The 15,864-nt window shown below is 36.6% G+C and overlaps 1 protein-coding gene across 6 annotated transcripts in view; it reads left to right on the top strand.

The window, feature by feature from the left end:
* Positions 1 to 15,864, top strand: part of LOC124645209 (activated Cdc42 kinase-like) — a 54,188-nt gene that overhangs the window by 17,528 nt on the left and 20,796 nt on the right. For 4 of the 6 annotated variants that reach the window (XM_047184992.1, XM_047184986.1, XM_047184991.1 and 1 more), the window contains 5 exons: positions 174 to 253; positions 977 to 1,078; positions 10,378 to 10,443; positions 11,792 to 11,872; positions 15,742 to 15,773. In XM_047184992.1, the coding sequence (XP_047040948.1) occupies positions 174 to 253; positions 977 to 1,078; positions 10,378 to 10,443; positions 11,792 to 11,872; positions 15,742 to 15,773 (361 nt within the window). The remainder of the gene's footprint in view (positions 1 to 173; positions 254 to 976; positions 1,079 to 10,377; positions 10,444 to 11,791; positions 11,873 to 15,741; positions 15,774 to 15,864) is intronic. The other 2 variants (XM_047184990.1, XM_047184989.1) reach the window with 1 other exon arrangement.

Raw genomic sequence — 15,864 nt, 5'->3', positions numbered from 1 at the left:
TATCTTAGTAGAATGCGTTTCCACCATTGCTGTACTATCTGCTGCACCAATGAAAATGATGGATATCAAAAGCATCAATAGCAACGGAGCATAGCACATCTCGGGTAGAAAGCACTCTTACTCAACTATGATACCTATTTCCCACATAATTTATTTGTTCACTCTGTTACTAGGTGATAAAACAAGAAGTTTGCGCAAGAACAGTCTCAGGACATTGTCAGAGCCGACTACCAGCAAAAGTATTCTTAGTAAGGTAACATATAACACTTAATTTCATTTTATTTAACAAAAATTAGATATTTTGAACACTCGATGTATTGACTGCGCGATGTATTTAATGCTCGATTTAATAACCATTCGATATTATGAATGTTCGAGTATTTAGACATTCGATTTATAGTGGTCGATCAATTGATAGCCAATTATTTGTCATTCGATTTGGCGTAGTACCCCCATTTTTAACATGTCCATTCCATTTACAATGCTTTTGAGAACACCTTTGCACTTGTAAAACTAAGTTCTATTACTATAGAGCAAGATCTAATGACTGTAAGACCTGAAAGTAGGCAACAAAGTTTAGTCTTACAAATGTGGGAGTTCGAGTTCCGCGAATCGCCAATCCATCTTTGTCATGACACTCGTTTGTTTTGAGTTTCAGAAAAAGACGTATTTTTTAATAGGTGGGAAATCATCAAATCATCCTCTATTTAACATTGCTGAATCTGTTGCGGTAGCGGGAACATCAAACTTTTACTGAAACACACCATTGTTCCTTCTGGAGCCCTTTATATTACCAGGGCCGCGGTAACTCTTTCAATCAATCCCATTACCGCAGTAGATTTACAAGAGTCCTATACCCAATCCTGCAGCAGTTTTAAGAGGCCTTATATTTAAAAAACAGCTTAGATTCCAAAAAATACATTATAATGCGCTTATAAATGTTATTATGTACTAATTTGTTTATAATGCTACTCAGGTGAGGAGCGCAACTCTTGGCAGATCCCACAAAGGCGACAACGGCACCATGCCCAAGACTGATGAAGTTCACGAGTACCACGAGATTTCCGATACTGATACGGTAATTTTCATATTTTTTTCTATAGTACATGCATGCTCTTACGTGTTAGAATAGAAAGTTTTTCTTATTTGCAAATGCTCTGGGAATTAAGCTACAAATGAATAATTGATGTTAGAGACTGTTGAATTGAATTCTCATTAACGCTGCTGAAATTTTGTCATTTGCAACAGACCTATGAAATGTATTGCCTTGACGTTGGGAAAATCATTGAATAACTATGGAGCTTTAACTTAAAAATAATAAAATGTTGCAAAATAGATATTATTATCATTTAAATACTTACGTTACGCTTCGTTCAACCGTAAAATATCTTCAGCAACTCTTTTCTCTACACTCACTTCTTCTCTGTATGTTTTTTTGGTGGAGAATGTTAGTTGTTATTGTATAGGCTAGGGAAATTGGAGAATCAGCCTTTTTGGATTCATTTTATTAAGTGTTGCATCATTAAGAAGTTTTTTTTTGCCTCGTTCAGTTGTAATTTAGTTGTCTTTCCTTCCTATGTAGTAATTGTGTATTTCCTGTGTCTGCTAGAGATATTTTTTTCCTTTTTTTTATTAGGCAAATGTGTTGACTTATGTTTTATTACATTTATTTCATATCGATGTGATTATTTTGTGCTTCTTTATCCTCGCATTATCGAAAAATGCGTCCTATATTTTGGTTGTTAAGGTATGTTATTTTCATAATCATCCATTTTATTAATTTTGTATTGCTTTCTGTGAAATGTGGCCAGTTAATATTATTTCATCGCAAGAAAGACATCTGTAGTAGAATTGTCTTTATAAATGGTGTTGTTTTTTCGTTGTTGTGGTACAAAAAGGATAGTATTAAGTGACTGCTTTATTTTCTCTGCAGTTCACGCTCTCGGTCATCAAGAAGATTTTCGAGTTTTGTACAAATAGAGAGGAGATGAAGAACAATTATGTGATAGATTTGTCTTCTGTACTTACAGAGTTGTCAATATCTTTGAAATAAAAAATAGTCGCATCTACGTTTGTTTCAGTAATATTTATTTCGTTCTTTTTGGTTTTCCCATTACATTATGGTGAAAAGATATCGTCAGGATATAAACTGCACTCAGTAGATATCGTTTTTTAAACAATTAGTATTTTTACATTCATCAGAACAAAAGAAATCAACAGCACTTGTTGATTTGTTTTCATACATCTCCACATGTCCGCACCTTTCGTATTACATGCTGAATTTCTACCTTATTTTAGTTCAAAGGTCACGGGTTAAGTTAATTATAAAACAATAAACATAAACAAACGAAAATCAATCTAGAATTTGCCAAAATAACCCTTACTTTACGTATTTTATATTCAAATAAAGCGCGCCGGGTGCAAGGTTACTCCCACAGGTTAGCACTTAATCAATGCAGGCCCGGCCACCGGCTCGTTTACGAGCCATCCGTCAAACTATCGCGCGGGTTAATTCTACTATTACTCAACAACCCCCCGAAAGCTTTAAACTGTAAGTTAAATTTTTATAGGCATTTTAAAAACATAAAAAAATCGCGATTCGATTTTTGGCGAAAATAAATAGTACTGTATATTACGTGTAACATACATACTGTACATTAAAATTGTGTTGTGGGTTAAATTAATAATGCAACTTATTTATAGTAATTAATATAATAACAATACAGTATCTTTTATCTATTCAATGAATTAAATAAAATTATATTTTTCATTAATCGGTATCAGGAATCGATTTATTTATTGTTGTTTTGATAATCGAATTTCGTCTCAAATCAATCCTGGCACTACAAAATCAAATTTTAAATTTAATTACAGATTTACTCCTAAAATTTAACGCTAAACAGTCACATTTTCAAAAAATGTTCCGAAATACCACCTGTAACGCGTAACAGTTGTTTGTCTGGGTCATCCCTAGTTGTGTTTGTGCAACACTGAAATGTAGTTTCAATGTCAGCGCGTGTCTACCGCGCATGCATGTAGAAGGGTTGGCTAGACAAGCGCCAGTTGGAAGCTGGACTCGGAAGCCGATGCACTAGTTGCTCTGCTCCTCCTCTAACCAACTGTCTCCACTGCTGATTTAGTGATTCATCACTGAATTAATAGTGTCTCTCTAATTCTTTGGCTTCAGCTGAGCCTTATCTCGCTGGCCAAGCTTATTATCGATACGGACGATTTATCCCCAAACTTTTCTAAACTTGAATAAAAGTGTTGCGCTAGTTTTGTGCCCTTGAACTCGGGATCATCAGTACTGATCCAGTACTAGGTCCCAAGTGTTCCCAAGGAACAATAACTGAACTTTTGCGCGCCTTTTCTTCGAGTGAGTGTTAAATTCAGTGTTTAACGAACTTTTGAACTTTCTCCGCGGGCTGTAACTTGCGGTAAGTATGTAGATTAAGATTTTTTTTCCAGATTTCTTCCGGAATTCTTTCCTGAATTCCTACCCTGTTATATTTATTGGTTTAGATTTTTTTTTATAAAGGTTTTGAAAAAAAAATATCCAAAAAAACCCCTGACATACCCTCCCCTTTTCCCACTACATTTTGCAGTTTTCCGGAGTTTCTAAATAATGTTTTTGAATATATTGTTTCTTTAATACTCAACTGGGATAGCTGGCGTTCCTCGGGGGAGGTCTTAATTCAGCAGCGCACGGCAGTTGGCCGACATGATGATGATGATGATGATGATGTATACCCAGCCGCCATCTTGTCTTTATATGAAACGTTTGTCTTTCAATATTTCGTGACACAAAATATTGAAAGACAAAAAGGTCATGGTGGGTTACGGGGAACCTACCTCTCAAGTACGAGAGCGTGGGTTCGGTTCCAGATCAGCGAAGTACCAATGCAACTTTTATAAGTTGTTTGTACTTTCTAAGTATATCTTGGACACCATTGAGGGTGCATCCACACGGTGCAAGTAGCTTGCGCATGTAGAGTCACATGCGCAGGTGACATGCATTTAAGGGTTCATTTACATGGTGCAAGTAGCTTGCGCATGTAGAGGCACATGCGCCGGTTACATGCATTTTAAATAGATGCGGGTCCACCAACTCACGCACGTACCAAAGAAAAATTCCCACCCGCGTGCACTGTTGCATGCGCGCGGGTCACTTGCGCATGTTAACTTGCTCCAGATACATGCACCGTATAGACGCACCCTTAAAAACGTGCGCGGGTGTCACTTGCGCATGCTAACTTGCTCCAGTTACATGCACCGTGTAGACGCACCCTGACTGTGTTTTGGAGGGCACTGTCAGACCCCCGACTGTCAGTAAATATCGGGTAGTCAGAGGCTAGTAAGTCTGACACCAGTCTAACAAAGGGGTATTGTTGCCCGGATAATTGGGTCGAGGTCAAATAAGCAGGCGCTCCTTGTAGAACACTGGCACTCAGCCGCTTCCAGTTAGACTGGAAGCCGACCTCAACGTAGTTGGGAAAAGGCTCGGGAAATGATGATGAAAAAGGATTTATTTCTGAAAGGAGAAAAAAATAAATAGAAATTCTAACATTAAATGGAAATATGCTACTTTGCAGTAAAGAAGTATTTCTTTACTAATAATGGAAACTTTAAGATAATAGTGCGGAGTGCAGTCCGTTTTTTTTGGCTGAAGAATTCTCGCACCCGCGTTGAAAGTTGCATATCAATATGACCTTTCTGTGCTGAAGAGACAGACTTACTTTCTCATGTATAATGTAAAAGTAAGGTTGCATCTACCCGGTGCAAGTAGCTTGCGCATGTAGAGGCACATGCGCCGGTTACATGCATTTTAAATAGATGCGGGCCCACCGACTCACGCACGTATCAATCAAAATTCCCACCCGCGTGCACTGTTGCATGTGCGCGGGTCACTTGCGCATGTTAACTTGCTCCAGTTACATGCACCGTGTAGACGCACCCTAAGGATGATTACAACTGGAACAACATGGAATCTTATTCCTCCGTATTATAAAACTTGTAACTGGTTTCAGTACAAGGTCGAAACGATTAACTTCGTTCAAGACTGGATGATTCTAGCGGTTTCACTTATTTTTTCAAGGATTTTTTCCGTACCTGGATCAGGTCAAGCCAAGGTCATCTGGGAATAATGTTACTTCCCAACAATAAAAGAACTTTCGGAATACAAAAAATTGATATCAGTATACAGATGGTGATCTACTGATATCGATTTTGTTTTCCGAAAATTATTTTAATATTCCCGGTTAACCTTGGCTATATTGATCCAGGTACTAAAACTGGTACTCATCTGTAAGTGGAAGCCCACTCAAACATAGTTGGGAAAATAGAAAACGCTAGGCAGATGATGACCCTTTGTTTTTAAATTACTCAGAAAATATTCGAGTGCCTAAAGTACTTATGTAGGTATGATGTTTTCCAAAAACTAACGATTGAACTTGAAAAAATGGTTGGCTGCGCGTGGGCTCAATTTTTCCAGTATTTTATTATTACCGACTGGAAGCCGACCCCAACCTTGTTGGGAACAGGCTCGTAGGATGATGAATCAATAGACAGTGATCTTGACCTACTGACTTAGAAGTCACTAATCCAACAGTCGTGCTAGCTGGGCAACATAAGTCAAACAATTTTGCTAACTACATATGTTGATAATCTCAATTCTAGTAAACACTAAAAGCTTTTAAAAACTTTCATAGTTTCAAAAGCAAATCTGTCTGATGTTCTGATAAAATAACTGGAACTATGCACATGGATTGAGTTTGATATAGTGTTCGCAGGAAAATACGGGTATTACATAGAGTAGTTTTAATCCGGGAGAAGTACTAGTGCTAGTTCGAGTACTCGTAACTACCCACTCTGATAGTTTCATACGTAGCTGGTAAAAATATGGACAAAGGATAAAGCTCTCTTCATCTATGTCGCTTTGTATCAAAGCTCATTCGAGCTTTATATTCATAAAGAAAAAGGTATGCTAGGAAATGGATAAAGAGATTTATGTTGTTGCCCTTGTACGTCCATTTCAGATTGCATTTTTTTTATTTTATACAATCTCTTAAGTTTGTACAAAGGTAGAAAAAATTTGAATTTTACTGATTGGCATTAAGGACATTACCAGTTACTATTTAATGCAAATCAAAGTATAAACAGACTTGAAATCATCTTTATTCACACATATGTGATGTTGCAACTCTCATCGCACCGCATGCGGGGAGAATTTCCCCGTTTTTCGGGAGAATTTTTGAGCAAAAACTGCAACTAGGGAATTTTAACACCACTAGTTGCGCAACCTTGACATACAGGCTCAGAGCCGGGCTGAAAGGACCTAAAATCGTGCAACTCTGGGGATATTGATTTTAAATTCGGCCATGTTGCAGCTCAGTTTAATCATTTCCTAGCATCCATCAGTGTTAGGGTGTTACTGAAGCTTTCGTTATCTCTAGTCTGTGCGTTTGCATTGCTACTGTTATTTAAAAACACATTTTGAAAATTTGAGGATCTGTGATTGCTCTGTGCGGCGAGTGCAAGGGGGGGAGGGGAGGAGTCATGCGTTCATGGTCGGGTACAATAATATTTTGAAGTTTGACTGACACTTGAGGATTGTTTACCACCTGTGTGAGTTACTTGCATATGGAATAATGCTTGTCTAGTATGTTGGCTAGAAAGTAACGAACCTGCATGTAAGCTCTTGTTATAAGTCATTGCTACCTCTCCCCAGGCACTCGCCGACAGGTACTATTCTAATTGGCTTGCACAATAATAAGATGTATTTTCAAGGAATCTTGAGAGGTCTCGACTCAATATCGCTGATTTTTATTTTTTCATTTTTTCTAGAGCCATAAATAGTATTAAAAAATAAGCTCCGCGAACTGTGAAATCAATAGTCTGAAGGATGCAATAACAATGCCGGGCTTCTTGTATTACTGCGATTTCTATTATACTTGTGCTTGCGATTTTCTCGAAATTTACGATAAGTTTTCTTAACTCCGAACAAGTATTTTTTGAAACAAAAAAAAATTGGAGACAAAAAGAATTGAAATTCTGAGTCTATCTAGTAATATTTTAAAGGTTACAAAATATTTAATTTTCGACCTAGGTGTAGGTTGTTATTAGATAAGGCTGGCTAATTGCGTAGTATCTATGTATCTCAGTATTTGTCGGCGTATCGATCGCATGCGTGGTGCGCTGACGGCCGTGACATCTCTCCGACAGCTGCGAATCTTCTACAACCTATCACTCGCTTTACATAACCTTTACTTAACATAGAAAAATAAAAACAACATACAATTAGGCTAATAATGTAACAAAGACAAACAAAAGAAATGAATTTTACACCACTTTTGTAAAGAAAATTAGAAACACAAGCGTGATCTTTTGTTTTATTTACATCTACGCTTGGCGTTTTCAAACAATGTCTATTGACTTTACGAAAATATGCTTAACACTATCACACTATCAAAAGGTACTGGACATGTTTTTGAGCTAATTTGAGCGATTCAAACACTTGGTAATCAAATAGGTTTGATATTTACCTTTATTCGTCGTGTTGTTGGGCGGGACACTCCCTTTGACCACAGAACTCGTTTGACAATAGACAGTCTTTCATTACAAACATGCCCATAGTCTACAAGACTTGCCAGCCTAAAATTATATACGGCTACTTAAGCGTTCTAGATATCTATTCTTTCTAAATATGGAGTCACGAATATTTTACAGAATATACTATGGATTTTTTAAATGGATTTGTTATCGATACTCTTATCGATACTGGATTTTTCATAAGCCGTTTTAAGCTCATCTCGTAAAGGTTGTTCCTATTAGCGTTTCTTAGAAAATGTAGGCAATTAGGTATATAGATTTTTTATTTTGTTGGAAAATATCGCGTTCCAGATACATTTAAAATAGTACGTGATTATCAAATAAGCACATAACCATAGATCAAGTAAAGGTAGTGAGGTTTCGCGCGATTATAGAAAATATAAAAACATGATATTTTGTTAGCTAAGGTTCGCAGACGTGGTATTTTGAACTTGAACTTCTTGTAAGAACTTTGACCTATCGTCAATAAATTCTTATTTAGATATTAGGTATTTTTCTTTATTTATGGGAGGGCGGGGGATGGGGAGGCGGCGTTTGTTCGTATGTTTTTTCTCTATATTGGAAGAGATTTGCTCCCTGCATCGGATGAGTACAAAGACCGATGATGACGATGCATTAGCATCTCAAACGTTCAGTTAGGCCTTTGATACTTTGATGGCTTTAAAAAACTTCTACGCTATTAAAACGAAGCTATGGCTTACAATCTGGAATATAATATTTCCTATCCATCCGTTTACTAATCTGAGATTTGTATGAAAACTTGTACTCTACATTCTTAAGGAAATATTCTTTAGAGAAAATGCATGCATTTTCTATGTTCGGTATTCATACTCGGAGTTTAAAAAAAAAAAACGTAGGTCAATATTCTATCGTTGAACAGGTTGAAGTGGGCTGGCTTGCAGTTCAATTATACCTCCTATAATTAGATACATGGAGGAAAATACCACCCCCGCCCACTTTTTCCACTTAAATTATTTCTGCTTTTTGTTGTTGTAATAAGAAGCTTTTTTGCTTCCATCGAGGATAAAAATCAGTGGAGCTAATTGGGTATTGTTATGTAGCTACAGCAATCTTCTCGCGCGGTTACACTCTCGTACATAGATAACTTTTTACCGTACATTGATATAAAGTAGCCTCTGTGCTATTCTGATATGCAAGCCATATTAAGGCCAAAAAAAAAATGAAGCAAAAAAATATATATTTTGTCAATATTCTAATTACTACAAACTCCTTTTAAGAATTGTAGACAAAAAATTCCTTCAAGAGATTTTTTCGTGAGAGATGAACAAACATCTAGACATACAATCTTCGCATTTTACATACGCGGTCTAGAAATAGTTCGAGAGCTTTAGAAGCCCTATGACTATGATAATCGAGAGTTTAGAAAGACTCGTGCGCTTACACGAGTCTGTAATCATATCGACTTTTATAAAGTTCCGCATTTGTTGAAATATATCCTTATAAAAGCTTTTAAAAAGATGAGCTTGTAGGCACGGATTAAGTTGAATGTCACGGCATGTCGCAGCTGTTGTCAGATAGCTGTCAACATGCATTTTTATATTGACTTTATAAATTGTATTTTAAGAGAAGATTTAAGGGTCAGATTCAAATGTCAATGTCAAATTTATCACTGTGTTTCCAACTGGGATGAAATTTTGCACACGCTCTGAGTTCTGATTACAATTCATGACTAGCTAAGAAGCGTCATTACAAATCCAATATGACGGACTGGCTGTTTGAAATCCACCCCCATGATAATATGGGCATCAAATGAAAGGGTTTGCTTTTAGGAATGTGAAAATTGTCTCGTGACTTAAATCTAACATTGCGGGTTGCCTGTTAGAAATACACCCCCATGTAAGGGTACTAAATGATAGGGTTTGCTGGATGGGATACAAAAAAAAAATATCACTTGACCTAAATCCAATATGGCGGTCATTTAGTTTGATGAAAGAAAGCGTAGAGCGCTTATGTAATCTTTACTCTTCTTTGACAAAACGCTCCACGCTTTCTTCTTTTGTAATTTTTAGTGCGTGTTTTTTAGTTTTTTTAACTATTTATTTTTTTATTGTAACTCCCTCATAGCGGGCTTACTGGAAAAGATTTCTTAAGGAATAAGCACTGCCTTTGTACTTGATTATTTTATTTTCCTTGTCTCATCAACTGTGTACATAAACTCTTTAATAAATAAATACAGAGAATGTTCTTCTACTTTTTCCGATGAATCTGTGAGTGAAAATAATTATTGGATACTTACTGAAATGTTTTCACTAATATAAATTAACTAGGCTTTGCTTGCGATTTTGCTCGCTTTTTGAGGAAACTATTTCCTGCACATTAATGAAAATGCTATTCTGATGTGTATATTATATTGCTACCTACTACCTAGGTTCATAAGAACCTACTAAGTAGGACCCTTCCACTTGCGTGAAAGAGGAACAAACATCCATACATACAGAGATTCTTTCGCATTTATATGATTGCATATTAAATACCAGTAGGATAATTAGTTTCTGGAAAAGCTGCATTCACCGGGATTCAGATTTAATTTTTAGTTAATTTATTCAACGAGACCTTATTAAATTATCTTCAATTCTCGTTATTCGTAATTTTCGATATTGAGGTACACGCGTACATTAATTCTCAGCAAGTACTGAAAATATTTTTTATTTCCTGTAATTTTCGTATTAACGAATCTGTAATTATTTAAGTAGATTTTACACATTAAAGTAGATTTTCAGCGAGTTCTTAATACCTCTTTTGTTGCAGGAGGGTACTGCTACTTCCTGTGGCAGAGTCGATCGTTTGAACTCAAAGGATAATATTGAGATTCTGGTGAGGACATTTCCATGTTTGGTACTTTTATTAGTGCCGTACCCTTTGTTTTAGTTCTTCAGCTCGTAGATAAGTCAAAGATCAAGCGCATCGATCGATCCTAAGGTCAAGCAACGCTTAGCGCAGTCGGTCCGTGGATGGGTGACCATCTGCATATATATGGCATAACGAATTTTTTCGGGGGTCACGCTAAACTGTAGGTTCCGGTTGTTATTTGAACATCTTTGGCAGTCGTTACGGGTAGTTAGTAACCAGTAAGCTCTGATAATTGGGTGGAGAAGGTCAGATAGGCAGTAGCTCCATGTAAAATATTGCTACTCAAATAAGCCGACCATAACATAGTTGGAAAAAGGCTAAGCAAATACATAATGCCCCTTTGATTTTGAATTACTGAGAAACTTCGAGTGCCTACGAATTTTGTTTTCCAAAAAGTAACGATTGAACTTGAAAAAACGGTTGGCTGCGCGTGGGCTCAATTTTTCCACGAAATTTCCAATAAGCTTTATACCTTGCCGTCCGTTTTCCGTTGGTAAATAAGCGCGCTTACATTGCGTCCTTTATGAGCTATCAATCAAAGCGATGGCAAAGCGAAACCAGCGCAGCGTCACAGGTAAACAACAAACACTGGATTTCTTTTGAAGTGGCCTACGTGACGTGAGCTACTGCGCAGTATACATCCTATTAAATACACCGGGACATATTACGTGTATTGGAACACTTTTTTACAAGGTCAGCTAGCAATACCGAACGTTTTTTGTAAACTTGTGGTAGGTACATGTGGCAACTCAAGTGATAGACAACATAAGTTAAATATACCTAATATATACATATTTATAAATACATACATACAACATAGTCAGTCTTAAGTCTTAAGCCCATTATGTACCAAGGCCGCGGTAACTCTCGAACAATCCTGCAGCTCCGGCAGGCTTTCACTTTGGTTCCTGAAAATACATATAACACTTAAACAACGGCCAATAGGCATACCCATCACACAAATGTAGACCGTACCGGGAATCGCACCCGGGACCTTAGGTCCGGCATTATGCATTATGGCCATTGCGTCATCGGGATACTCAAAAAACCGCTCTGCATTGCACTCGCATTCGCTCCCGCGTTGACGCGCTCACTCAGGACGCACCCTTAAGAATGGTTCATATCTGACAGAAAATGCGCCGAGCGTATCGTAAATCTATAATCGACTCACTAATGCATCATCGATTAGGTGTGCATGATTGAATGCTTCCTCCTATATTTGTACGTCTTGGCGTGACGCGTCGTTTCGTCAAATATGAATCTTCCCTTACAAATGGTAGACTTGAATATTTAATGTTTCTTTGCATTGCAGAAGAGTACGAGCGACTTTAGCCAGAGTTTATTGGATGAAATAGAAGTAATGTTCCGCAACATGGACCGCCGCCGTGACGATGTAAGTATAACGTACTTAAGTGATTTGTGCTAACTTCCTATAGTTCGTCGAAGCTGAAATTAAGCGCCTTACTACCGCGTTTATGCATTGTTCGTGTGAATATGCGGTAGTAAGGCCAGTTATTTCACCTTAGACGAGCTTTTAAGGTTCAAGTTCGTCCAATAAACGTCCGTTTTTATTAAAACACTTTTTACTTTGAAACTTGAACTTGAAATTGATAGTAGGTAAATAGTTCTTTTGAAAACTGACGTGCACGTTGTCGGAGAACTTAGGCCTAAGTGTCCGTTTTTGGGGTAAAAAAACCGTCCGTCCTTCTAACTGTTTGTGTCATTTGGCTGTATTTAAAGCTTCAAGCTTTTAAATAAAAATGTCAGAATTTGAACAACATTTATGAAAACAATTCTGTTAGAAATAATTGGACAGGCGAGAATTTGAATAACATTTATAAAAAATCTGTTAGAGTTAATTGGAAAGGTTAATTAATACGCAATTGCTATGGAAATATAAATAGTACGGAACATTAATTTTTGGGGTTTATGTTTGATTTAATTCTCCTTAATATATCGGACGGATAATAATGGAGAATAAAATAAAGAGCGGAGATGTCATAACCGACAATTTTCTAAGAAAGTGGCGTCTCCAAAATGCATTTGTTCGGGGGACGGAGGTCAAGGCGTCTGACCTGCCTGCCATATGACATCTCTGCTCATTTTTCCTTCCTTAGTAATAATGACATACAGAGGAACTAATTAACTAGCGTATTACATCTTCAGCCAATAAAAGTCTTTATCTTTACTCACAGCGAAATGTATGCGGACCCAACGTAATAGGTAAATGAAAAAGATCACAAACGCTTTATATCAATTACCTACATCACCTTTTGTCCAAAGAAAAAAACAGCATTTGCTTGCCAATTAGTTCCAAGCACTATGCACCACCAACCATTAAAAGGACGAACCGATATTACTCATAATCATGAATTTTAGCAACGCAATCAAAGTTACTTTATCTTAGAAAATAGTTTTTCGCTTGCTCAAAGATGGATCGCACCATTTAAACCCATCCTCATATAATTTTGTACGTGAATTTTATTAAGACTGCCCGCCCACTTCTTTCGACTTTCTCTTAGATATTCAGGCTGATTTTTTGTACGACTATCTGACTAGGATTTTCTAACCAAGTTTTTGTAGAACGCTGCACTATTGGTAAATATGAGTTCTATTTTTTCCTACAAAAAAGAAACTGTCACCGGTTAAATTATCGGCCGTGGGCGGCCAGCCTTAAACACATCGAACGTCGGCTCAACTTTTTCGCAGTATCACTATTCGTGTTTTTACTCTAATTTATCGAGAGAATTTTCGGAGTAAATCGATTCACTTGTTGCGAGAATATTTAAGCTTTTTACACAGTTTTTATAACAGGTTTTACAGGTGTTGCTTTTCGGAAAGTGTAATCAGCCATAGCGTGATATATTCTGGACTTTGATATGTATAGCATAGAACATAGATGCTGAATATAATGTACATAACAGCCAGTAAGTAGAAGTTTAATTAGGTTCCTTTGTGTATTCAGCTTACTCGTGTGATAGTGACTAGGGCAGTGAGTGTTATAACGAGTGTGCTCAGACATGACTATGTACATATATGAGCATACTCGTAATATCACTATATACATATGTATATATCGCTACTGCAGTTTGTTTAGTGAGACTAAAATTGAACCTCATATTCGGAATATTAAAATGTACATTTTTTATTGACAAACATATTCATATAACAAACATTTTTATATAAATAGTTTATTTTTTACATGTTCTAGAAATCTAGAATTCTCTCAATTAGAAACTCATTTGTGATCTTGAAACAGAATCAGTTCTTATTAAAAATAAATTTCTTTAAACCGAATCAGCATCGTCTAAGCGTCTTCCTCATAAGTATAACAAGAGAGGGATTTCTCTTATAAAGGTTGTGACATTGATATTTTTAATGTTATATCGGAGTGTGAAACCTAACATAGGCTATTTGATTAGGTAAGCTCTATTGTCATATAAGATTACGGCTCACTTTTCCGACTGACTATATTAAAGAAAACATATAAAAAATTAATCGGCCACGACTGCAGTTTAGTTCATAACTTCTAATAAAACTAATTGCGCGTGTTCCACGTAAAATGATGCTTCCAGAAATTCTAATTAGTTCAAAATGCATTTCATTTCAAGGGAAACTCTGTAAAGCCAATCTGTACAAGAACGTTAGTACAAAGGGAAAGGGTTCATAATTTCGAAATGAAACATTTAAAAGTTTTAACAGCCTTTGTAGAGTTATTAGAGTGATTTCAGACTAGCGTTGTAAACGCACTTACAAGTTGTATGTATGCACGTGTAACCACCTTTTAAATAACAACTCGTAGGACCGTTAACTCTCTTATAAACTCATATAAGTTGGAGCGAACAAGCCGGAATACAGGCATAAACACGTGTAAGCCAGGACAGATTTTTCGAAGCGTGAAATACATCGCTCGTGTAAGTTGGTATGCCGAAAAGAACCGTGTACCTGGAAAAAAAGCGCTATTCTGAAGTCGCCCTTTGAAACGTTTTTAGGTTTTTATCATGACACGTAATTTAGTTATATTTAGATATATTATGAATTACTGCCAACAATAGTCGGTGAGTACATCTAGCCTAGACCTTAGGGGTTGGCGGCGTTGAGCTCAAACTAGCTTAAACACTATAAATATATTCTCATTAGTGATTTTTTGGCTCGGTTCAGTAGTTTCTGAGTTCTTTATCATACATTTTAGACAGAATTTCGACATGACGATCAAAATATTTAACGACAACTATTTTTTAATTAATAAAACTTTGCTATTTGCTGAGTAATGTTCATTAATATTTCATAACTGCAAATAAAAGTATTTCTCGTTCAGTATTCCTGGTAGTGCTGTAATTTAGAGGTTTGTGGATTTAACTACATTCTGTTACGTCATGTGGAAATCCGTGTATTTGAGTTCGGAATTCAAAGCACTGCATGTATTTTGCAGTCCAGCACTTTACATTCTTGTTCAAACAACGTGCATTGAATAAATGCTATATTAGTTGGTTTTACCCAGAAGTCACGAATTAGGCTGAAATTCTCTCAACACGCTTGTTTTCGACACACTATTAAATACCTGTCATATTTATTTTAATGTAGGCGTGAAGGAATTTAACATTAGGTACCTACATCCGATCTTATTCGATATCCGATTTTCTGTATTGCAACTACTCCAATTTGCAAAGGTCCATTACATAATTGGTCCAGTTTGCGGATGGTCCGACGTTTCGTCCATTTCTAGAGGCGCAAATCACAGTTTCCAACTTCACTTTGGAAATGGATGTCACTGCTTTTACCAAAGTTCAAGGAAAGGACCTTCTAACACAATAGATCTCTTTGACATTTCATTTCTACAATAGTTCTGGAAATACTTGGAGTATTAAAGCCCTGGCACATAGGCACGAAGTTTTACTGTACATAATCATAATTTTGTAAATATTACTTACCTTTTATTAACTTTTTCACGGTTTTAATAGTTCTAGAAAGATCATCATGATTTTATAGATGCTTTTGAGCGGTGCGGATGAGCCAACTTGTGTGCGTAAGTGTACATCCACATTTTCTTTGTTTGACTCTGCGACTCGGCCAATACCGGGCGCTCTCGAAGTTACGCACACACTTACAATATGTACCTATAAACATTTACACACACAATTATCTCTCACCCGCATTCGTGAGATAAAACATCTATCTATACACACCAATGCAATGCCAGTTTAGTCAAGTATCTTTTTTATTCAAGGTGACATCTTATTAACCTTCATTTTATGGTTTCAGAACCAACCTGGGAGATCGGCTGATGCCATCAGGTAATTATTAGTTTTATTGATAATTTATATTGATGCCTACTTTTAAATACGAAAATAGGCACTGTGGACTATGAATGTAAAGTTTGCCTTA

The sequence above is a fragment of the Helicoverpa zea genome, chromosome 31 (genome assembly GCF_022581195.2).
Source record: "Helicoverpa zea isolate HzStark_Cry1AcR chromosome 31, ilHelZeax1.1, whole genome shotgun sequence".
Classification (NCBI taxonomy): Eukaryota; Metazoa; Arthropoda; class Insecta; order Lepidoptera; family Noctuidae; genus Helicoverpa; species Helicoverpa zea.
Note: the sequence above shows the minus strand (reverse complement) of the source record. Positions and strands in the feature narration are given on the sequence as shown.